Here is a 25,178-nt window from a genome sequence, read left to right on the forward strand (position 1 = left end):
TCGTCAGAACCCAGACAGAAAATATTGAGACCATCAGTATCTTGGATAATGACATTTAGGGGGATGAGCATTGTAGTCTTGAACCCCTGGATTCTCCTGAGATTTCCTGGCGGATAGAAGCAGCCTCATCCTTCTCACCAGCGAAGAACAGCCTCTGCTTGCCTAGAGACTGTGTAATGATTACACTGAAATTGTAAATTTGCAAGATCTCAGAGCGTGACATTATCATCTCTCACTGCTTCTAGGCCAATAGCCAGATCATGTCTTAACACAATTTGTGCACGGAAGTAAAATCCCAGCTTCCATGCTAAAGGCATTTCATGACCTAGCTAATAAGTATCAGCAGGAATTGGAAGAATGCATATGGGACTGGATCTTGAGTGAGTTAGAGGTAGAAAATGGAGGTTGGAGTTTTGGATGAAAGAATTCATTGACAACTTCCTGACCAAAGACCAAAGGCACTATTTTGCCCTTTCCCATCCTTCCTTGCTTTATTTCCTTTTTCCTTTATTATCATTACAATATTATTAGATTATTTAAATAACTTGTAGTATATTCCTTCAATCAAGTACTATTCAGCCATTTAAAGGTATGAGCTATACCTGTAAGACATAAGAAACACGGAAAAGCATGTTTCAGTCATCAATACATACTAGCACATCAGATCCTTTTGATAGTACCTGTGTCCAGGCCTTTATCCAATATGACTGGTGTCCTCATGAAAAAAGAGACAGGCTACTAGTTTTACCCAGGTGTTACGGTGACAATTCACTTTCTCAGACCTTACTATACTGTACACCTTAGGCCCCAGGGCTTTTCTGTTGCTGCTGAGCTATCAGTGGCAGGGGGATCCATTTGGTTCTCACACACTGGTAATCTGGAATCACAGGGGAACTGAATGCCCTGTACGGTGAATGAACTTTTGACATGTGGGAGATTGAGCTAATAGATACACTTTTCTCCCTTCATTTCAGAGATTAATTGTCCTGAGAGGAAACAGTTTACTCAACATCTGGGAAGATGATCCCATGAGATCATGCCGTCAGTTGCAATTGACACCCACAGTAGTCAGCCCAGTAATGTATCCCATCATATTTGTTCTCTTTTCTTCCCTTATTCCTATTCCTCTGGGATTTACCTGCAAATAAGTGAGCATATCAGCTTTTTCTTTAAGCTCTGTTTTCTAGGGTACCTGACTCAAGGTAAATGTTTGTCATATAATGTTACATGAAAAAGTAAGTTACAGAATACTATGGAAAATAATGAATTTTACGTAAAAATATAAAAGCATATACACATTTAATTATTTGTGACATTGTCAAAGAGGACTGGATGGTACACATCTTTGAGAACAAGTAGGAGTAAATAAAAAGATTGTTTATTTATTCTTCTCTAGAATTTTTAAGGTCATGTATTACATTTGCAATTTTTTTAAATACTGAAAAAAAACTTTAAAAAAATACTGAAAAATACTGAAAAAAATACTGAAAAAATATTTTAAAATATCATAAAGTTCATATTATGCTATACTTTAAATTGAACATATTGCATATTTTTATATCATTAATAACAAATTTTAAGTATTGGAAATAAACAATTAAAAAATGATAATATTGGAAAATGAGTTAAAGTAAATGTTGACGTGGTTTTCTATTAGCTTTAACATTTACTGGTCCTAAAGTGAAATGTCCTTGTACGTAGAGTGGAATTACAACACAAAACAATGTCTTTTAAGGTTGTATTTATACAACACAAAAAAAACCCCACAAATCTATAAATTAACTGATTTAAAAAAAAATCAATATAGATAAACAAGTAGATAAAAACTGTAAAAATTAACTGGTTAAATGACAGTATTTATTTACTGTGCTCTCAAGACAGACTTCTTTATCTTTGCAAAAAAAAAATAGCTCCTTAAGAGAAATTAAAATCGGTTTCTTCCCTTTAATCACATTGAAGTTTCAACTTCAATATTATAATAGTATTCTAATAAAATATAATGCTTCTTTAGCCATACATGTTCATTTTTAAGATGTAGTATGAGGCTGGACACGATGGCGCATGTGTGTAATCCCAGCACTTTGGGAGGCTGAGGTGGGCAGATCGATCACCTAAGGTCAGGAGTTCAAGACCAGCCTGGCCAACATGGCAAAACCCCACCACTACTAAAAATACAAAAATTAGCCAGGCATGGTGGTGGGCACCTGTAGTCTCAGCGACTCGGGAGGTTGAGGCAGGAGAATCGCTTGAACCTAGGAGGCGGAAGCTGCAGTGAGCTGAGATAGTGCCACTGCACTCCAGCCTGGGTGACAGAGCAAGACTCCGTATCAAAAAAAAAAAAAAAGATGTAGTATGACGCTTCTATATCACCATAACTTGGGTTTAAAACATTTCTCTTCATTTTATCCTGAAAGTGAGAAAATCTCCCCAAGAGAGGGTAGCATGTCCATGAAGGTAGTCTGAACAAAAGGTGATTGTGTAGGTTATTACAAACTGACTTGTTTTATTCAGTTATTACCTTTAAAATGCAACATACAAATAAATCATTTTGTTTTCACAAAATAATATAAAATTTCAGATAATTCTTACATACACTAGTGAATAATTTCAACTTTCTTTCTTGGCAATAAGGACAAACAATTGATTCTAGGGGCCAAAAAGTAGTTGTTAAACCAATATAAATCATGCTTTCATTTGTAGTGAAGGCAAAAGGCTTTGACGCTCCCACTAATGAGAAATATGTAAAATATGAGAAGAAATTACCAAACCAATTCATTTATATCCAGTAATATATATATATGTATAAAATAGGTAAGGATGAAAGCATATAAAGTCCCCTTAATGTATAGATAAGTACAATTCTTGATAACGGTCTATTTATGAATTTTATGGTTTTCATGAATTTATATTGTCAACCTAAATAGAAAACACAGAAGGAGATTCTGCAAAAGAAAATTATGTTTATTCAGAAATAGGTATTTCAGTGAAAACATACGTGCCATAGCAACTATGTGAGTATTCAGGAAAGTAAAGGAAGACAGAGGTTTTTAAAGGAAAAACGAGGATTGTGTCACTGTTTTTAGATAATTATTCTGGCTACAAGGATCAGTAACAACAAAGGTGGTGCCAGTCCAAGGTTGGACAGGCAGTTGCTGGGCAGATGTTCTACAGAGGTGTAAGATTGTAAGGTTGTGATGGCCTTTGTTCAAGATTGTGGTTTTTGTGGTCACTTTTGTGATACTTCTTATGAGGCATTTATGCACGAGAATTCTCCCTTCATGGCTTTCCTTACCTCTATTTGTCAGAGATTTTTAACACAAGTGACTGCATTTTGATTTTGACAATTTTCACAATGTTTAGGTCATAACTAAAAATTACAATAACTGGCTCCAAAATTAGCTGTTTCACACAAAGGTGTTAACTGATAAATAGGACAATAATAAGGAATATTTTAAAAGGTGATTGCTTATTAACCTCTGTTAAAAACAGCTTCAAGAATTTTGCACTCAGAACCAAGGATGGAGAGAAAGAAGTCCAGATTTATTCAGTAGAAAGCTCATATTCCTAAATGAGGATGAAGAGGCTAGGATTACACAGGCTAGAAGCTCACATCCATACCGAAAGATGAAGGAGGCCTGCGTTACACAGGTTGACACTTAAATGCCCATATCCAAGGAAGAAGGAAACCAGGGTTCATACAACCAGGAAAGTCATATTCATCTCCATATAGAAAAGGATTCCTGGGTTTACAAATCCAGGACATGCATATCTACATCTCAGAAACAAAGAAATTAGCCACTAAATTCATTACTAGTGGGAATATAAAATGGTACAACCACTCTGGAGAAGAGTCTGGGCATTTCCTAAAGCCCTAGATAAATACATAACCATTATACCACCCAGAAACTGCAGTTTGGGGTTTATCCTGGAGAAATGAAAACCTAGGTTTGTAGAAAAACCTGCCCAGGAATGCTCGTAACAATGTGATGTGTAATAGCCCCAAAGTGGAAACAACCCTACAGTCCTTTCAACAGGTGATTGGTTAAACCGACTATGGTACATCCATACCATCGAATAGTACTCAGCAATAAAAAGGGAACAAAGTATTGACACCTTGGTACCACTGGAAACTCACTTCCTAGTACAGAAAACAGGTGGTCAGGGTTTACAAAGTAAACACACTGAACGAATTTGCAGAGAACAATGCTGCAGGGGGAAAAAGCCAGTCCCCTAAGCTTACATATTATGCCATTCCATTTAAATAGAATTCTTGAAATGGCAACATTCTGTAAGTGGGGAACAGCTTAGTGGTTGCCAGGCATCAGGGCAATGGAGAGGGAAGAAGGTGGTTGGTTGGCACTGGAAGGACAATGGGAGGCATCCTTGTGCAGAGGAAAGGGTCTGTATGTTGAGTGCGCCGAGGTACTACAGCTGTCCAAGACGCCACCGGTGGGGGAAATAGGTAAAGGGTACACTGCGATCTTTGTATTATTTGTTATAAGTGCATGTGACTCCTCCATGAGCTGGTAAAAAAGATTTTAACTAAAATAGAGTTGAACCCTGCAGCACAGATTGACCTGAGTATTCTATCAGTACAGGTTGACCTGAGTATTCTGCCAACAGACTGACCTAGCAGGTCAGTCCCCAGGCCGGGCTCTACCCCTGGGAATGGCACCCCTCCTCCAGAGGAAGCATTTCCCAAATGCCCCAGGATAGGAGTTGGCGCGGAAGGAGAGCCAAGCCGGCGATGAAGACATTCTCCGCTGGACACAGGAACACCAAGAGCCAACGCTAAGAAGCGGCCTCCACACTGGACGGCGGCCTCCATTAGCCAGCTGCTGCTGGTAAAACAAAGAGAAGGCCGTGGGCAGGCGGCGCTGAGTGCAAACTAAGCGCAGTCCGCGGCGGCGGTACCTGAAAGCCAGCACAGATCCACCCAAATGGAGCCCTCGCCTCCCCACAGCTAGCGGGGCGCTCCCGCGGGGGTTCCGCGCCTCCCCTCCGCCAGGTGGAGCCAGTACTCGCAAGGGGGCGTCCGCGGTTCAGAGGTCACATACCGGCTGAAGTAAACCGCGCTCAGGCGGCCTTCAGGGGCGCGACCCCAGCGTCTTTCCTCGGCCCAAGCCCCGGCGCCGAGCAGAGACGACCTTAGCGGTCCTACACCTAGCGGTCCTGCAGGTCCCTGAATCCTCTTTGGATCAGCGCTGAGGAAAGGCGGGAGTGCGGCCGCGCGCCCTGCCTCCGCCGCCATGGCCCAGCTGCGAGCCTGCGAAGTCCGGCAGCTGCTGCACAACAAGTTCGTGGTGGTCATGGGGGACTCGGTCCAGCTGGCCGTGTACAAGGACTTGGTGCTCCTGCTTCAGAAGGACTGCCTGCTGTCCTCCAGTCAGCTGAAGGCCAAGGGCGAGCTGAGCTTCGAGCGCGACATGCTGCTGGTGGGCTGCAGCAGTGGCCGCATGCACTACGACCGCCACTACCGCGAGGTGCGCCAGTTCCGTTCGGGCCACCACCTGGTGCGCTTCTACTTCCTCACGCGCGTGTATTCGCACTACGCGGAGCGCGTCGTGGAGGAGCTGCGTAGGGCCGAGCCCGCCCCGGACGTGGTGGTCATGAACTCCTGCCTCTGGGACCTCGCCAGGGATGGCGGGGGCTTCCCCAGGAGCTACCGGCGTGACGTGGAGAGCCTGTTCGTGCGGTTGGACTGGGCGCTGCCCACGTCCTGCCTCCTGTTGTGGAACACGGCCATGCCCGTGGCCGAGACCATCTCGGGAAGCTGCCTCCCATGCGCGCGCCAGCTCCGCCGCGCCCGCCTGCGCGAAGACGTGATGGAGGCCAACTTCTACAGCTCCGCCGAGGCGGCGAAGCGCGGCTTCGACGTGCTGGACCTGCATTTCCACTTCCGCCACGCCACGCGGCACCGGCTCCCCGACGGCGTGCACTGGGACGAGCGCGCGCACCGCCACCTTTCCCAGCTGCTGCTGGCCCACCTGGCAGACGCCTGGGGCGTGGACCTGCCCCGCCGCGAAGCCGTGGACGGGTGGGTCAGGCATGGCCACGCCAACAGACGTGCAGCCCCGGCGGGCAGAAGGCAGCCCCGAGACGACCGACCGGACCCACACGGCCGAGGGGACCGAGCGGGCCGAGGAGACCGAGCGGGCCGAGGAGACCTCCGTGCCCCTCGATCGCTCGCTTCGTTCTTCTGGGCTCGACCGCCTTTCCCTCCCCGCCGTCAGGTCGCCTTTCTGTCCTCTGACCGGCATTTCTCCAACGACTCCTCCACGCGCCACATCCGACACAGCGGCGAAGAAAACGCCAGGGTTGGCCGCGAGTCGCGGCCGGGCCCCATCCGCCCAAGCTCTGCTCTGCGCGGAGAGAGGAGGCATTCCCCTTACCTTCGGTGGCGCCCCAGCGAGCCACCCCTAAGCCAGCGAAGCCGCACACGCACACACAGAGGGGTCCCGAGAACACCCAGGCCTCAGTAGCCAGACCTGGGAGAACGTCGTCTTCCCCAGCATGGTCAATGGGCTGCCTGACCACTATCACACGGGCCTGGCCTTCAGCAACTCTTCCGAGGTGGGGGTATTTTTACGCTTCCTACTCCAATCAGTGAACCGCTTTCCACCACTCGTCTTTGCCAGAGCTTCCACGCCACTTTTTGGGAAGGGAGCAGGGACCCAGACCACCAGGCCGTTCTCCTCTAAGCATTTAGGGAGAAATGAAGTCTACATAAAAGTGCTCCCCGCCTTAAAAAAAAAAAAAAAAAAAAAAAAGCAGCCATACCCGAATGTAAGTCTTCAGGCAGTATTTTCCACTGACATTCTTCCAAAAAAAGGTAAAAATTTTGATCCTTAGAACTTAAACATTTCAATTAAGATTTCCATTTCACCGTTCGTTTTTGAGTATGTTCATAGAACCTGATATCTAAAGCTTTCACCTAAGTTGTCTTATATATTCTTTACATTTCTCTGTGCTTCAACATAGCATTTGTCCTAAAAAAATTCCATTCACTAATGCAAGGTTGTTTATTTTCTGTTAGAAACATAATCTTTAAAGTTCATCGGATGCCTAGCACATTTTTAAAAATAGACTTTTTACTTTTTTTTTTTTTAAGATAGGGTCTCACTCTGTTGCCCAGGCTGGAGTGCACGGGCTCAAGCGATCCTGTTGCCTCAGCCCCTCAAGTAAGTGGGACCACAGGCGTGCACTACCATGCCTGGCTAACTTTTTAAATTTTTTGTAGAGATGGGGTCTCGCCATATTGCCCAGGCTGTCGTCAAAGTCCTGAACTCAAGCAGTCCTCCTGCTTAGGCCTCCCACAGTGTTGGGAATGCGTGGCCTCCCACAGCAGGGCACCTGACCTAGAATTTAATTTTTAGAGCAATTTTAGGTTCACAGCAAAATTGAGTGGACAGTACAGGGAGTTTCCATATACTTTTTTGATTTCACACAGGCAAAGCCTCCCCCACTATCAACATCCCACATCAAATGGTATATTTGTTATCTTTGATGAAGCTACGTTAACACATCATTATCACCCCAACACCATAGTTCATTAGAGTTCATTCTTGATGTTCTCCATTCTATGGGTTTTGACAAATGTATAATGGCATGTATTGTCCATCATTATAGTATCATACAGAATAGTTTCACTGTCTTGAAAATCCTCTCTGCTCTGTCTGTGCATCCTTCCTGGAAACCATGGATCTATAACTGTCTCTATAGTTTTGTTTTTCCCAAAATGCTGTATAGTTAGACATACAATATGTAGCCTTTTCAGATTGAGCTCTTCTGATTAGGAATTTAAGTTCCCAACATGTCTTTTCATGGCTTGAGAACTCATTTATGTTTTTTTATTTTTAATTTTTGTGAGTATATATTTATGGGTTACATGAGATGTTTTTATACAGGCACGCAATGTGAAATAATCACATCATGGTGAATGGGGTATCCATCCCTTTATGCATTTATGCTTTGTGTTACAAACAATCCAGTTACACTCTTTTGGTTATTGTAAAGTGTACAATTGTTATTATTGACTGTAGTCACCCTGCTATGCTATCAAATAGTAGGTATTATTCATTCTTTCTGTTTTTTTGTACCCAATAACTCATTTATTTTTAGGGCTGAATAATATTCCATTGTCTGGATGTACCACTGTTTATTCACCTACTGAAGGACATTATGGTTGTTTCCAAGTTTTGGCAATTATGAATAAAACTGTTATGAACATCTGTGTGCAGGTTTTTTGTAAATAAAATATAATTTGAATAATTATCAAGGAATATAACTGCTGGATGATGTGGTAAGAGTATGTTTAGTTTTGTAAGAAGCCGCCAGCCTGTCTTTCAATGTGGCTATACCATATTGCATTCCCATCCACATCCTTGGAATCATTTGCTGTTATCAGTGTTTTGGAGTTTTTCTGAAAAGTATAAGGTAGTGTCCAGATTTATGTATTTATTTTTGCATGTAGATTATTTTTGCATGCAGATGTCCAGTTGCTTCAGCACTGTTTGTTGAAAAGACTGTCTTTTCTCCATTATGTTGCCTTTGCTCCTTTGTCAAAGATCAGTTGACTATATTTGTGGGTATCTATTTCTGTGTTCACTATTCCGTTCTATTGACCTGTCTATTCTTTTGCCAATGCTGCACTATCTTGATTACTGGAAGTTTATAGTAAGGCATGAAGTCAAGTAGTGTCAGTACTCTGACTTAGTTTTCCTTCAATATTGTGTTGGCTACTCTGGGTCTTTTGCCTCCCCATGTAAATGTTAGTATCAATCTGTCAATGTTCACAAAGAGTTTGCTGCAATTTCCCTTGAGATTACATTGAATCTATAGATGAAGTTAGGAAGAACTAACATATTGACAGTATTGTCTTTGAGATATCTCTCGAGATTTCTTCTTTGATCCAAGTGTTATTTACAAGTGTGTTGTTTAATCTCCCAGTACTTGGGGATCTTCAAACTACCTTTCTGTTACTGGTATCTAGTTTAATTTTACTGAGGGATTTGACAGCAGACATTGTATGATTTTTATTTTTAAATTTGTTGAGGTGTGTTTTATGGCCAAGAATGTGGTCTGTCTTGGTGAATGTTCCATGTGAGCTTGAGAAGAATGTGTCGTCTGCTGTTGTTGGATGAAGTATTTTATAGATGCCGTTTATATCCAGTTGATTGATAGTGCTGTTGAGTTCAACTATGTCTTTACTGATTTTCTGGCTGCTGAATCTGTCCATTGCTGATAAGTGTTGAAGTTTCCAACTGTAGTAGTGTATTCCTCTATTTCTCCTTGGAGTTTTATAAGTTTGTGCCTCGTGTATTTTAATGCTCTGTTGTTCAGTGCATACGCTTTAAGGATTGTTATGTCTTCTTGGAGAATTGACTCCTTTTATCATTATGTAAAGTCCGTCTTTATCTGTGATAACATTCCTTGCTTTGAAGTCTGCTCTATCTAAAATTAATGTAGCTACTGAGTTTTCTTTTGATTCGAGTTATTATATCTTTCTCCATCCCTTTATGTTTAATCTTGATATGTCTTTATATTTAAAGTGCGTTTCTTGTAGACAATATATAGTTGGGTCTTTTGATCCACTCTGACAATCTCTTTTTGTGTTAATGACAATTGATGTTTAATTATTGATATTGTTGGATTAATATCTTCCTTATTACTGCATTCTATTCATTGTTTTTTATTCTTCCACTCTTTTGTGGTTTAACTGAGCATTTTGTGTGATTTCATTTTTTTTCTCCTTAGCATATCACCTATAGTATACTTATTTATTTACTTTTTTTAGTGGTTGCTCTGGCATTTTCAATATACATTTGCATCTAATCCAAATCTACTTTTGAATAACACTATACTGCCTCATGGATAGTGCAAGGTTATCCATAAGTTACAATCACTAAATACATTATTGCCATTATTATTATTTATTTATTTATTTATTTGAGACGGAGTCTCACTCTGTAGCCCAGGCTGGAGTGCAGTGGTGCGATCTCGGCTCACTGCAACCTCTGCCTCCTGGGTTCACACCATTCTTCTGCCTCAGCCTCCTGAGTAGCTGGGATTACAGGCGCCCGCCACCACGCCCCACTAATTTTTTGTATCTTTAGTAGATCTGGGGTTTCACTGTGTTAGCCAGGATGGTCTCAATCTCCTAACCTCGTGATCCACCCACCTTGGCCTCCCAAAGTGCTGGGATTACAGGCGTGAGCCACTGTGCCCAGCCTGCTATTATTATTTTTAACAAACTGTTGTATATTCAACCAATTAAGTAGAGAAAAATAAGTTCTTTTTTGTTTACCTTCACTTATTCCTTCTCTGATGCTCTTCTTTATGTGAAGCAAAATTTCTGACCTATATTATTATCCTCTCTGAAAAACTTCTTTTAACATTTTTTGCAAGGCAGTTTTACTGGCAACAAATTTTCTCTATTTTTGTTTGTTTGGGAAAGTCTTAATAGGCATACCTCAGAGATATTGTGGGTTTGGTTCCAGACCACCACAATAAAGCGAATGTCTCAAAGCAAGTCATGGATGTTTTGGTTTCTCAGTGCATACAAAAGTTAGATTTACACGCTACTATAGTCCAGTAAGTGTGCAATAGAAGTAAGTCTAAAGAACCCAATGGACATAAGTTAATTTAAAAATTTTTATTGCCAAAAAATGCTAGCTATCATCCGAGCCTTTAGCAAGTTGTAATCTTTTTGTTGGTGGAAGGTCTTGCCTCCATATTGATGGCTACTGACTGATCAGGGTAGTAGTTGCTGAAGGTTGAGGTGGCTGTGTCAGTTTCTTAAAATATAAAGTTGAAGTTGCTGTATCAATTGACTCTTTGTTTCACAAAATATTTATCTGTAGCATGCAGTGCTGTTTGACAGCATTTCACTCACAGTAGAACTTCTTTCAAAATTGAATCAATACTCTCAAACCCTGCATACTGCTTTATAAACTAAGTTTATGTAAAATTTTAGATCTTTTATTGTCACTTCAACAATGTTCAGAGCATCTTCACCGGAGAAGTTTCCATCTCAGGAAACTATTTTCTGTGCTCATTTATAAGAACCAACTCCTCATTCGTTCAAGTTTTATCATGAGATTATAGCAATGTAGTCTCATCTTTAGGCTCCACTTCTAATTCTAGTTCCCTTGCTATTTCAACCACATCTGCAGTTGCTTCCTCCACTAAAGTTTTAAACCCCTCAAAGTCATCGATAAGGGTTAGAATCAGCTTCTTCCAGACCTCTGTTAATGTTGATATTTTGACATCTTCCCATGAATAAAGAATGTTCTTAATGGCATCAAAAGTGAATTCTTTCCAGAACATTTTCAATTTATTTTGCCCAGATCCATCAGAGGAATCACTATGTATGGCAGCTCTAGCTTTATGAAATGTATTTCTTAAATAATAATTAAAAGTTGAAATTGCTTCTTGATCCATGAGCTGCAGAATGGATGTTATGTTAGCAGTCATGAAAACAACATTAATCTGTGTATATATCTTCATTGTAGCTTTTGGATGATCAGGTGCATTGTCAATGAGCAGTAATATTTTGACAGGAATCTTTTTTGTCGGAGCAATAGGTCTCATCAGTGGGCTTAAAATATATATTAAGAAAACCATGCTGTAAACAGATGTGCTGTCATCCAGGTTTTGTTGTTCCATTTACAGAATACAGACAGAGTAAATTTAGCATAATTCTTAAGGGTTCTAGGATTTTCAGAATGGTAATCGTTGGCTTCAACTTCAAGCCACCAGCATTAGTCCCTAACAAGAGATTCTCCCTGTCCTTTGTAGCCTTGAAGCCAGACATTGACTTCTCTAGCTATGAAAATCCTAGACGGCATCTTCCAATATAAGGCTCTTACCTCTACAATGGAAATCTGTTGTTTAATATGTCCACCTTCATCATTGTCTTTGCTAGATCCACTAGCTTTCTCCTTTTCTTCTGCAGTTTCCTCACCTCTCTTGGCCTTCAAAAAATTGAAGAGAGTTATAGCCTTGCTCTGGATTGGGCTTTGGCTTAATGGAATGTTGTAGCTGGTTTGATCTTCTATCCACATCACTAAGACTTTCTCCATATTTGCAATAAAGCTGTTTTGCTTTCTTATCATTCATGTGTTCACTGGAGTAGCGCTTTTTATTTTCTTCAAGAACTTTTGCATTCACAACTTGGCTAAACTGTTTAACACAAGAGGCCTATCTTCCAACTTATCTCGCATTTTGACCTGCCTTTCTCACTGTTTAATTATTTCTAACTTTTGATTCTGAGAGACCTGCAACTATTCCTTCTACTTGAACACTTAGAGGCTATAATAGGGTTATTAATTGGCCTAATTTAAATATTGTTGTGCTTCAGAGAAAATGGAGGTCTGAGACGAGGCAGAGGGATGGGGGAATGGCGAGTCAGTGGAGCAGGCAGAGCACACACGACATTTATCAGTTAAGCTTGCCCTCTTATATAAGTGTAGTTTATGGCATCCCAAAACAATTACAGTAGTAAAATCAAAGATTGCTGACCATAAATCACCATAACAGATACAATAATAATAATAAAAGTATGAATTATTGTGAGAATTACCAATATATCACACAGAGACACAAATTGAGCACATGTTGGGAAAATACCATGGATAGACTTGCTCAATGCAGGATTGCCACAAACCTTTAATTTGTAAGAATCATAATATCTGCAAAGTGCTATTAAGTGAAGCATAATACAATCAGCTATATTTGTACTTCTCCTTCACTTTGAAGAATAATGTAAAAGATACAAAATTCTAGGTTGGTATTTTTTTTTCCTTTTTTCTGAACATTTTGAATATATCACTCCACTCTCTGCTTTTTAGTTGTGGAAGTTTCTATGGACATATCCTCAAGCTCATTAATTCTTTCCTCAGATATGTCTAATCTACTAACCACACCATCAAAGGCATTCTTCATTTCTGTTACAGTGTTTTTGGCTTCTACAATTCTTTTTGATTCTTAGAATTCCATCTCTCTGCTGAATTACCTAATCTGTTCTTGAGTGTTGTCTACCTTTTTCTATTAGAATCTGTAGCATATTAATAATAGTTGTTTTAAATTACTGGTTTGATAATTTCAAATTCCCTGCTATATCTGAGTCTGGTTCTGAGCTTGTTCTGTCTCTGCAAACTGTGTTTTTTTTTTCCTTTTATTATGCCTTGTAGTTTTTTGTTGAAAGCTGGACATGATGTACTAGGTAAAAGGAACTGTAGTAAATAAGCTTTTAGTTATATGGTAGTAAGGTATGGTGGGAGGAGAAGCATACTATAGTCCTGTGATTAGGTCTCAGTCATATAATGAGGCTGTATTGCTGGGCTGTAATCTTCACAAGTGCTTCTAAGTTTTTACCCCCACTTAGTGGGACAGGATGGCTTAGAGGGGGCTGGAGTTGGGTACTTCCCTTCTTTGATGTCAGTTAGGTGCTGATAAAACCCCAGTAGATTAGGTTCCAGCAAAATAGTTTCTCTTGAGGGCAGCATGTGTTAGGAATAACAGAATTCTCTGAGCATATTTCACAATGGCTGCTTTTTCCCTCCCCATGCAGAAAGGATAGGGAATATTTCTTTCCTTTTTACTGTGAGAACCTGGTAGAGCTCCTGAAAGTAGAACCTAGAAAACATGGGGCTCACCTAAAACTGGGCTCTCCTGGAGTTTTTAGCATTCAGGTTTGTTCATACTGAGCCTTCAGCAATTAGCCAATTACAGTTTAAGTTTTCCTCTCTTGACCCAGCTCCCACAAGGTTTATTCTCCTTTAAGTTGTGCTTCTCTGTATTTGCCAGTCTGTCCCCAATTCGGGGGATAATGGTTTGCCCTGTGTTCTCAATTCTCTGAGGGATCTAAGATTTGTTGCCTTTCAGTTTATTCAGTATTTTAACTGTTAGAATGGAGTGATGACTTCCAAGCTTCTTACGTGCTGAACCAAAACTGGAACTCCCGTCTAGCACGTTTTGAAGTGGCCCAGAGAACTGAAACACATTGCACTGTAAGCTACAGCTCCCACTAAACAATTTTTATTGTCTATTTTTATTCCTTAACATTATCTACTTCTTTATAGTTTATGCTTTTTAAAAAACTTTTGGTTAAGAAATTGGTCTACTTTCCCATCAGCTATCTTTGGTTAGAACTTTACATTGACTACCCCTTCTAGTAATACTGCCCCCCATATGACAAATCAAAGTATGGGTTTACTCCAGGCTGCCCTGACTCTCTGTCTTTGCATCCTTTCCCCAGCTATAGTGTGGCATATTCCTGGGGTAGAAGCCCTTCTGCCAGGCTGCATGCTGCAGGAGGTACATGCAAAGTAAACAAGACAAAATGAACATCATCACACATTCAGCTTCATTACATGAACGGGAAATTGAAAGCAACATTTCCATCACATTTTCTCAATAATCAATGCCATGGAATTTTAATAATGAAAGATAGAGATTAGTACATTGTGATGTAGAGTGTTTTCAGGGAACTAGGATATTGCCTGAAAATAAATAGCATTGAACATTTCCTCACTGTTAAGTTTATGCTAGGTCCTCTTATGTCTCGCTTATCATAATTCTCTGAAGCAGGTTCCTTTGAAAAAGGCTCCATTCTTATCACATCCTTTGTTACACTCTCCCCATGTTTTCATAGACCGTAAACTCGCTAATGCATACACATGGCAGGGACTAAGTCTCATCTCAGTGCATCTTGTGTCACGGTGTACCCATCAATCCACTGTGCACTGAAAAAAGACTACAGCCCTACAACCTCTTTACTCGGGTTTTGTGCATGCTGCTTAATTTCACTGCATCTGTCAAGCCGTTCTTTATCGAAGAGTCTAACAGCCTTTGAGTGCACGGTGCTCTATCACTTATGTAGGGGTTATATTGATCTTTCTGGTGTGTGCTCTAAAGTGGCTGGCATCAAAATCCAGTGAGGCAGCCAGTTTGAGCAGTATGGGCCATTTACAAACTTCAGGATGAGATGCTGCAGGATGCCAGGGAAAACGTTTTTGTTTTTCCAGAGGGAACCATAGTTCATGAAATGTGGTTAATGTACCATATTTGTATACCCTTAAAATCATTTTATAACCACACTGAGTGCCTCTAAACATTAAATATATTTTATAAGTAGTTGGTTAACTAGCTGTTGTATGCTTTAAATAGTAAATAAAATGGAAAGGCACTAAACAGTGACTATATTTCATAGAGTAAGATGCTTTTCCAGCCACTCAATAATTCTCAATGTTAAGAAAAATTGATTTTAGAGGCTGAGTGCCTCTAAAAATTAGCATCTTATCTTCCTACAGGGGATGATATTCAGTTAGTCTCCTTTCTTCCAGCTTTTGACTTAATGGTCTCTAAGGGTCCCTCCTTTCTGAAAAATTCTGTAGGTTATGTTGGATTATAATTTGGGCATATATGTAATTAACTGGGCAAAATATAAATCAGGAAGCAGTTCCATCTTGTTTTTTTTTTTTTGAATCTTAATTGCAAAAGAACTAGCTCTTCACCCACTAACCATTCCATAACTCCCATCTCTTCTCTCTCCACCAAAGACTGCATAGAGTCCAAGCACTGCATAGAGAGACCTATGGCAAATTAAATCATTTTCCTAATTCTTTAGCAACTCCGGCCTTTAAGGAAGTCATATTGCCAATATTGAGACTTTTAAGATAAATAGAGTAATAGCTGACAGCATCACAGAAGTTGAGAACTGAAGTACTCAGATACTCCACAGTTATGGAAAACTGTGTTAAAAGAAGATGCAACTCTTAGTTCTGCCTAAACCACAACCAGCTGGGTGACCCTTGAGATGTCACAGGGCATCCTTGAGTAATCTGTTATAACCTCGTTAATGTAACTCATCAGTCAAATGCATAGTTTGAGCTAGATTCCAGAACCTGGCAGCAGGATAATCTCCATGGGTTCCGTTTAGATCTAATAATTTATAAATTACTTCTAGCTGTTTATCTCATTCTGAAGAACCATGTGTCTCAAGTGTTCTCAACAGTTCCACAGCAGTGGGTGGCTGGCATGTTGAAGCCTGAGGAAGAACAGATAAGCATCAAACTTCCTGGGTACATATGCTTATACTTAGAAAGAATGCAAAGAGTGAACAAAATTCTTCTCAGATACACCCTCAAAATTCCTACTGATGTCATTAGGAACTATGTGGGATTAGATGAGTATGGGTTGCTGATTTGAGTCAAATCCAGCAGTGAGCTGGCACTGATTTTTCCAGGTTAGAATGATGTTGCCTCCTGGTTCACAGACTTGAGAAAGATGTGGCAAAAAGCAAAACCCCAGGATACTACAGATTATAATTTGGGCACATATGTAATTAATTGGGCAAAGATCTCTGAGGTGGCGGTATTGCATCAATTGCCATTGTATCCCTAGCATCCAATCAATAGCAGTTGATCAGTGAACATCTGTGGAGCTAAACTGAATCCCATAAACAAATGCAGCATAGCAGACAGAAAATGTAAACTGTCTAAAATGAAAATCCAAGAAGGCTGAGGCAGCACTCAAAATGAGCCCTCTAGTCAATAGTGTTATAACATAAATGCCACGAAAATCATAATTTCCCAAAAAAGGAATCATTTCGCTGATTGGATTCAATCCAGAATTTGCTTTTCCAGCCAAAAAGCAGAGTAGGGTCCCACCCTTCCTCCCAACACAAATACATCCTCAAATACAGAGAAGTAAAGCAAAGAACACAGACAATGTCACCTTACTACTGAAGTAAACAATAGTAATTAACAATAGATGGCTTACCTTGTGCCAGCTACTCTTCCAAAAGCTCTGTGGGTATTATCTAATTTAAATCTCACTACAGTCCTCTTAGGTAGACATTGTTATTGCCATTTTATGTTATAGTTAAGGAAAAACATGCACCAGTGTTTTGAAAAACCTCAAAGTCTGGGCAATTTAGAAGACAGATGACTGACTCTGTAGCAGTAGTCACTATAGATAGCTCTGTATTTAAAATCTGAACTTCTAGTGGTCTACCATTATACAAATAAAAATATTCTCCAATTAATGTAAAACTCCATGATGTGAGAAAGCATTATAGAAAAGAACAATATGAAACACAGGAAATGAGTCAGCAAACCAGAAGTCCAGAATGATGTGGCCAGGAAAAGAAACAATTACCATAGCCACAGTTGGAGAAAGATTTTATCTGTCCCATTGGGTATGATCTCACTATGTATAATCCCAGTGATTAGGATATGTGTATATTCATAACTTTTGATGCACTAGAGAAAGAAATAGGCCAATAATTTTGTATACAAAAGGGCATTTTTTTCCATGGCTAGCCCTAGGCAAAATTGTAGACTATGATGGAGTAATGGGCTTATATATCAGATCTGGATATTAATTATGACCTTTACCAACTGGTCACAAGTCCCATGGCTGTCGTGACAGAGGTCCAGGACCCCTTCCTGAACAGCAACCATGGTAGCTCACTAGTATTTAATTTTTCCTCTTAACTGTGGAATGCAACCTCATGTTAATAAGACTTAGATAAAATAGGTGAGTAAACAGAGAGTAGACCCAACTTTTGAACCCCTCAGTGGTTACATCTACTTCTCCTATGTAGAAGACTAACCCTGATTATTAACTTATTCGATGTTTAGTCAACAGATGTTTGTTGAAACATACAATGTGTCAGAAACTGACTGTCTGGGGATAAATCTAGTGAGAAAGGTCTCTACAAACATTGCTAACAAGGGAGACTAACAAATATAGTGAAGCACTAATAAGTGCTAGGAGAAACGTAAAGGAGGCAGTGTGGCTTGGCAAGGAGTATGGTGATATCAGATATTAGATGATCATGAAAGGCACTGCGGAAATTACATTTAGCACAGAGCTGAAGGAGGTGAAGGACCAAGTCATGAAGATATTTAGGGAAAAGGGTGAAACCCTGATGTTTCAAGGTAGATGTATGTTGTCATATTCAATGAGTTTTAAGTAGCAGAAGGGTCAAGCTGGGAAGGGGTAGCTGGTTAGCTCAGATCAATCAGGTTTCATCCTTAGCCTTATGGGCCATAATAAGCATTTCGGTTTTTATTCTAAGAGAGATGAGAAACATGAAAAAATCGTATGATCCTTTAGTTTTTAAAAGGACCATTCTGGCTATGGGTTGAGAATGGGGAGGAGGCAGAGTGAAATGAAGGTGATAAGTTAGAAGACCATTGCAAATCCCAACTTTCTTTCAAGGCTTGGGCAAAGATGATTTTGCTGGAGGTGGTGAGAAAAGGTTGATTTGGGAGATATTTGGGATTAAAGCCTGGAGCTTTGCTGATGATTTGGATATGGGATGTGAGGAAAAAAAAGGATGCAAACATGACTAAGATTTTTGCCTGAGCAACCAGAATATTAACTAAATGATTATAGCATAATCTCAGTTTTCTTTCCTCAAAGACATCTGTTTAACTTTTCAGATTAGTTATGACACCACACAACTTATCACACACAAAAAAAGAAAAAGAAATTGTATCACATTATATCTAGCCTCCACTCCGTAACAGAAGTTGAGGTCATTTACAACATTAAAACCTAAATAAAGTCAAACAGTTGGAATAGAAATAAAAACACAAACAAATAGAAGTGAAAAATAGTAGGAAGACATAGAACCTAGGAAATATTCCCTACTTCTGTTTCCAGCTGAAAGAACAAGCTAAATTGCTTGAATTCCAGAACTTCAAATCAAGGAACATGTTTCCTCAGATGCTCCACCCAAACTGTAATAATTGCTTAAGCCCCACAAATCCAGAATTAACACAGTTTGCTAAAGTAGGCTGGTGCCAGCCCGAAGGTACATCAGGGACAAACGCTACAGAATGAGAGAAGAAAGGTCATTCACCAGGTTTGGGGCCATAAAGAATACACAATTGTCCACTTCCCTGCCTGCAGAGCCTGTCTCTTCCTTGCCAATTCCCTTTACCACTCATCCAATAAGCCCCGGTTTTCTGGGTGAAGTGTGCCTTTTTTCCCTAAGACTCTTGATTCCTCAAAGTTTTAAGTTTTTCTCCCAACCCATTCTTCCTCAAATTAATAATACTGTGAGCTGAGACTCGTCTGTTCTGTGTGACCCCTTTTTGCCTCCCAGGGACTCTTACGCATATCCCTAATAAGACATAAAAGGAACCAGCATGTCTCTCCTTTTCCTACTCGAAGGAATGTGTGAGAGTCATTTCTGTTGAGCCATTGCCCTGACACCTAATATTTTCATAAGGAATAAGCAAACTGTCAGGTTTAGTCAGACTCGACACTCCTCATAGGCAACTTCAGAATTTAAAGTCACCAGCACTAAGATTACTCACCTTTTCAAACAGTCTCTAATCTGAGCCCCATGTTTGGGAGTTGAACTAGGCTGGCACCATTGCTTTAAAGTCTTAATTATTTCAGCACAGGATGGTTATGGAGAGGCTTAGAAAGTACTATATAATTTCATCTGTTTAATAACATTTCAGGAACTAGAATCAAAAGAATGGTAATACTCTAGATTCCAGTGTCAATGTCAAACCTCCCATGGATGTGGTCTTACAATCTGGATCTGAGGAAGGGGTTAAAAACATTTCAGATAAAGAAAAGAAACTTAGCCTTGCAGCCCACCTGGAACATCAACATCCCCTTAATGAGTAAACCTGGCAAATCTTTCCAACAAGGAAGAAAGTAGAAGCAGAGTCCTCAGTTCCCTTTCGTACAACTTATGATACCAGAGCCAGAAGGGCCAAGAGGAACAAGGCAGCCAGACATACCATTCCTGAAATAAAAGTCAAAAAATGGAAACACAATAATCTCTTGAAACCCCTCCCACATATAAACACTGACCTGGGTGTGGAAATAAGAGGACACCTGTCTCCTCAGACTGGGCCACAGACACTGGCATGGAAATATCTTTGAAGGTAGTTCCCCACATCTGTCTTCTGAAAGCTATACATCATTTTGACATAGATATTTTCCTTAATAATTTTTATTGATCACTTATTGTGTGCCAGGAATTATATGATTTCTTTACTTGTAGGTCGTGGTAACTTTAGGGAGTACCATTATTTCCCTTAAGATACACATTCCTTACCTACAGTAGATTTTCCTTCATTTAATTCTAAGTCTTGTTGATCCACATTGTTTCCGAAGACTTCAAGAGTAACAACACTTGAGTGGTGAAGTTCAGAATATTTTAGACTAATGAAAATGACCTTGAGACAACATAATCTAAAGTTTGAGTTCTGACTTAACCTCTTAGTCTTATTTAGTAATGCTACATAAGTAATGCCCCTATTGCCTCCTAAATAGTTCATTTCATTTTAATCTTGTCCCCATTCTGAAGCTGAGGCTGGATTAGAAAAATTGACTTGCTTCCATGAAGATGTCCAGTATAGATGTATAGGGCAGGCTACAATCCCATAATCAACAGGTTTGATGACTAGGAGACACCATGGGTGGGGCTAAAAGTCCTCTAAGAACCCAGTGATCATTAGTGAGGAGAGACAACCCTCTTCCTCCAGCTCTTGGTGTTTGGATGTTTGAGCTGTCAAATGAGGATTCTTGGAGATTTTAATTATGCTTTGCATTTGAGGTCAGAAGCTGGGCTTTGTTCTTCCTTGTCACCCTATACCCTGCGCAGAGCCTGACATGCAGAAGATGCTCAGCCACGTTTGGGGAGACAAGGGAGGGAGGTAAAAAAAGAAGGGAATGGCATATGGTTAAACACAGGACTAGATCAAAGAATATGTTTGCAAATAAATATTGCCCTGTGATATGTCTTCTGTTTTTAATCTTGAGGGATATTTTTTATTATTTCACTTTTTATTGTTTAAAAAATTTTTTCCTTTAATAGGAATAAACTATGAGAACAAATATTTGCCTTTTTATTTTATTTTTCATGTCTGCTTTATGGCAGCAAGCACAGGATTAGCAGAGGCTTTACAATATTTATGATTTGACTTACTTGCAATGAATATTATTTCATATTGATTGAACTTTAAGTTAAATAAAATTTTCATGCAAACTTTTTTTGCTTTTTAAAAAGCTTCTTCAGATTCTGAAGTTTAAGTCTTGTCCCCATTCTGAAGCTCAGAGTAGATCAGAAAAAAATGACTTGGTTTCATGAAGATGTCATGCATATTAACATACATTTTCTATTTCCTAACAATTATTTGACATGGATTTCATGTGGACTTTTCAAGTGATTTGCCTTAAAATACTACCTAAATTATTAACTCAAAATTTCAATTGCATATACAACATTCTAAATTCCTCTCCAATTTTTCCCTCCAGGATTCATTATTATACTTTTATTTATTAGCAAAAAGATACATTTTTTGAGTAACTTCCCTAATCAAACATTTTAAAAGTACACAGATACACCCCAAAGAGCCTGTAGCTTTAGTCTGATCTCTAAAAATTACAGATAAGCCTCTATATAGAAGATAGTTGAAATGTATTTATTATAAATTCAAGGGACAAGATTATTCATGATTTCCTAGCTGTATGGTACTAGATGAAATCATTCATAATTAGGGCAAGTTAACACTTCGTTCCTATTAACATGTGGAGATCTAGATAACAGTCAAGATCAAACCAACAGAATTTCATTCAAATTTGGAGAGTTGGAGAGAACCAAAAGTTTGTTCTAGGAAGCAATAAAAAAAATGAGGTTTGGTTAAATTCTAAGATCAATAAATTAGTATGATTTATTTGAAGCTGAAGGTTATGAAAAGTCCATTTTCAAAACACTGGTTGATTGTGTTTCTGAACCAAAAAGCCAACAAATATTTACTGAGTGTCTACTATCTCCATGGCCCTATTAGGTGCTAGTGATGGATACAAAAAAATATATAAAATATGATTGGTGATTACCCACATGAAGCTTTCAATCATGTTAGAAAGGAAGAAAAAGACACTTATGCATAAAAAGTTACAATATCAACTGGTGTTTTGCAAATTAGTTCATATTTACTTTGTTCTTATTCTCTTTTAAAATTCTCAGGAAGCTACATGTAATTTCTAGAAAAGGTGATAATTTAAACAATGTTTAAAATTTAGTAGAAAGAATTAGGCCAAAATAAATATTTAAGTGTAAAATTCAAACAGTTGTTAAAAATGTATTTTACAGGCAGAACAAACAAGGGAAATTATATTTATTAAAACTCAGATGATTAGAAAAGCAACCAGTGGAGTTGGATAAAAGAAAGTTTAATATAAAACTCTTGGAGGACAACAGCCTTGGTGCAATGAAAGGTGTCCAGACCCAGGAGGGCTTCCATCAGAGCACTTCCTTTCTTTCCGGACCCTGCAGAGTACAAAATCCTCGTAGGTGCATCCTTAATTATTTCTTCACCTAACACAGAAGCATGAGCCAGCTTTAAAATTCTAGCTAAAGAATAGGGCCTTGGGCATCAAATACATGCACACATAAAGAAGTTCTTTCATACTTAGGAAAGTAGAGACTGAACTATTGTGCAAGCAGAAAGGGTAAGAAGCCAGGAGAGGCCCCAGAGTATACCATTCACTATGTGTGCAGTAATTTGTGTAAGAAGGTAGTGACATGCTTGTCTGCCTCACAGATTACCTGCCCAGAAAGCCTATGTTAAAGAAAGGAAAAAAAACAAAAAAGAGTTGACCAAAAAGTACTAGTAGAGCATAGTCTCTTATAAAAAAATATTTTTATAAATAAAAAGAAGTGCACTTTTATGAGCAAGGTCACATTTACCTTCAGGAAACCGTCACGTTTGGGAGTTGGGTGTGGAGATGGAGCAGCTTGTGTTTGGGGTAGACAAAGAATGCATTACCTGTAAGGCAGGTAAATTATCAAGTGGGAATCACTTACCTCCTGTTAGAATTACAGGAGATGTTGAAAACTATTTACTTACTAAATAAACAAGCAAATAAAATGAAGATGAGGGGTTAATAGAACTCAATTCAGGACACAAAAACAGTGCAGAAAATCATGAAGATCAACAGAAATATTATTGCTACTGAAGAACAAATGATTTGAGGAATAGATGGGGACAGATTGCAAAGGTCAAGAAGTTTAAGCTTTTGGACTTGAATCAATGAGCAATGGAAGGTCCATTAAAGCTTGAGAGGCCAGGAAGGCTAAGGATAGGGCCAGCTGGAGAATATGAATCAAATTCCGATTCAAGAAGATTTATCTGGTAAGCTTGTGACATAACAAAAATTAAATGTTTGGTCTCTGCCCCTGGCTTCTGGCATACAGTGTCTAAAACCTTTGTAATTTCCTGACCAGTAGGGGTGCTGGATGTATCTTTTGTCCTAATATTTGGTCTTTGACCCGGTTCCTGACACAGAGCTTCTATCCCTTAGGATTTTTTGGCTGATAGGAGCATCATTTATTATAATGAGACAATTTTTGTGGGCTCCTAGATATGGGCTGATCACCAGAAACACCAAACTATAATTAGAAGCTTGAAACATTCAGCTCTTGCACCCCAACCTCTGGGAAGAAGAGAAGGGCTGGAGATTAAAAATCAAACATGCCTATGTGATGAAGTCGACATAGAAATCACTAAACTATGGGGTTCAGAGAGCTTACATGTTGGAGAACACATCTGCCTGCTGGGAGAGTGCGGCACAGAGGCTTCTATGTTTGGGGCCCTTCCAGACCTTGACCTAAATATCTCTTCCTCTGGCTGTTTAACTGTATCCTTAAAATGCCCTTTGCAATAAATTAACACTAGTAAGTAAACTGTTTTCCTGGGTTCTGTGAAATGATGCTCTGGCAAATTATCAAATCTGAGGAGAGGGTCATGGGAACATCCAATTTGTAGCCAAGTCAGATAGAAGTTGTAGGTAACCTGGGGACTTACTAATTGCAGCTGGCCCCTGAAGAGTAGAAGAAAGTCTTGTGAAACTGAGTTCTTAAACCATAGGGTCTGTGCTAACTCTGGTTGGTGTCAGAATTGAATTGGATTATAAGACATAGAGTTGGTGTCTGCAGAGAATTGGAGAATTGCTCAGTGTGGGGAAAATCCCACATTTGGTCACTGATGCATGGAGTGTGAATATAGAGAAAAACAGTTGTTTTTTTCCTATACAAAGGTGTATAGCTCAAATCAAAGCAATGAGAAACCAGAATCAAGAAAGTCAATTAAGAGACTACTATAACAACACAGATATAATGTTATTAGGAGACACAAAATTTTAAGGAGAAAAATTTCCTGGAGATGAAAAGAAACTATTACTTTGTGGGTAATATGATAATTCTGTTTTTGAAACACTGAGTTTCAGGTATATGGGGAATGCATGTGCAGGTTTATCATAGGAATTTGAAAATTTGGGTCTGGAACTCAGGATAGCAGTAATGGCTGGAGGTATAGACATGCGGGTCACCTGTATAGAGGTGGTGGTTGAGTCATAGAGGGAAAATGCCCACTGAAGAAGACAAAGAGGAGTGGAGGGTCCAGGTGGAAACCTGCATTAGGAGGATGAAGGAGGGAAGAGGGAGTTTTAAAAGGACAGAAAAAATCCCAGCTGATAAATAGAAATGGAAGCAGGACTGATGCCTAAGGAGGAGAAAATTTCCATAGTTGTGGAATGAGGCAGAGAAGGCAAAGGGAATTAAGTCTGAGAACAATCTATGAGGTGCTAAATAATGAAAATTGTGGAAAATGGGGGAATAAATTATAAGAGAAGCTCAATAATGAAAGCCAGAAAAAAAAAACCCAAAAAACTAAACTTAGGCCAACTCTAAAATGCAGATGCACAATACAGGTTGCTGCCAAATTAACCCCCTTAAAATGCACCTTTGCACACCACCTTCCATTATCAAAAACAAACAGTGGTTCTTCATTAGGTTAGAATTCAGTATAGATCTCCTTTTTCCATCACCCAAGGCCCTTCAACAATTGGGCCTTGCCTATTTCCTCTCTTCTGTGCTCATAAGTGGACTACTCTAATCAAAATGGTCACTGTTGCCAGCTTAACTGATGTGTTTGTGGTCTAAGCACTACCACCATTGGCACTGAAGTTGACAATTTTTTATGTCTTTCTTTCTTTTTTTGGAGACAGGGTCTCTCACTCTGTCACCCAGGCTGGAGTGCAGTGACGCAAACATGGCTCACTGCAGCCTTGACCTCTTGGGCTCAAGCAATCCTCCTGCCTTGGCCTCCCAAAGTGCTGGGATTACAGGGGTGAGC

General features: G+C 39.7%; 1 protein-coding gene across 2 annotated transcripts in view; it reads left to right on the forward strand.

Annotated features, from left to right (window-relative positions):
- The first annotated feature begins 2,482 nt into the window (after positions 1-2,482).
- The window catches only part of LOC129532158 (PC-esterase domain-containing protein 1B-like), a 28,701-nt gene continuing 6,005 nt past the window's right edge, over positions 2,483-25,178 (forward strand). Inside the window, exon 1 of one of the 2 annotated variants that reach the window (XR_008677795.2) lies at positions 2,483-6,832. Coding sequence is in view for 1 of the 2 variants with exons in the window: in XM_055380490.1 (XP_055236465.1) it covers positions 5,250-6,482 (1,233 nt within the window). In the remaining variant the exon portion in view is untranslated. Of the gene's footprint in view, positions 8,230-25,178 lie in introns of those variants that run through there. The other variant, XM_055380490.1, reaches the window with a different exon arrangement.

This window comes from Gorilla gorilla, chromosome 11, assembly GCF_029281585.2.
Source record: "Gorilla gorilla gorilla isolate KB3781 chromosome 11, NHGRI_mGorGor1-v2.1_pri, whole genome shotgun sequence".
Taxonomy (NCBI): domain Eukaryota; kingdom Metazoa; phylum Chordata; class Mammalia; order Primates; family Hominidae; genus Gorilla; species Gorilla gorilla.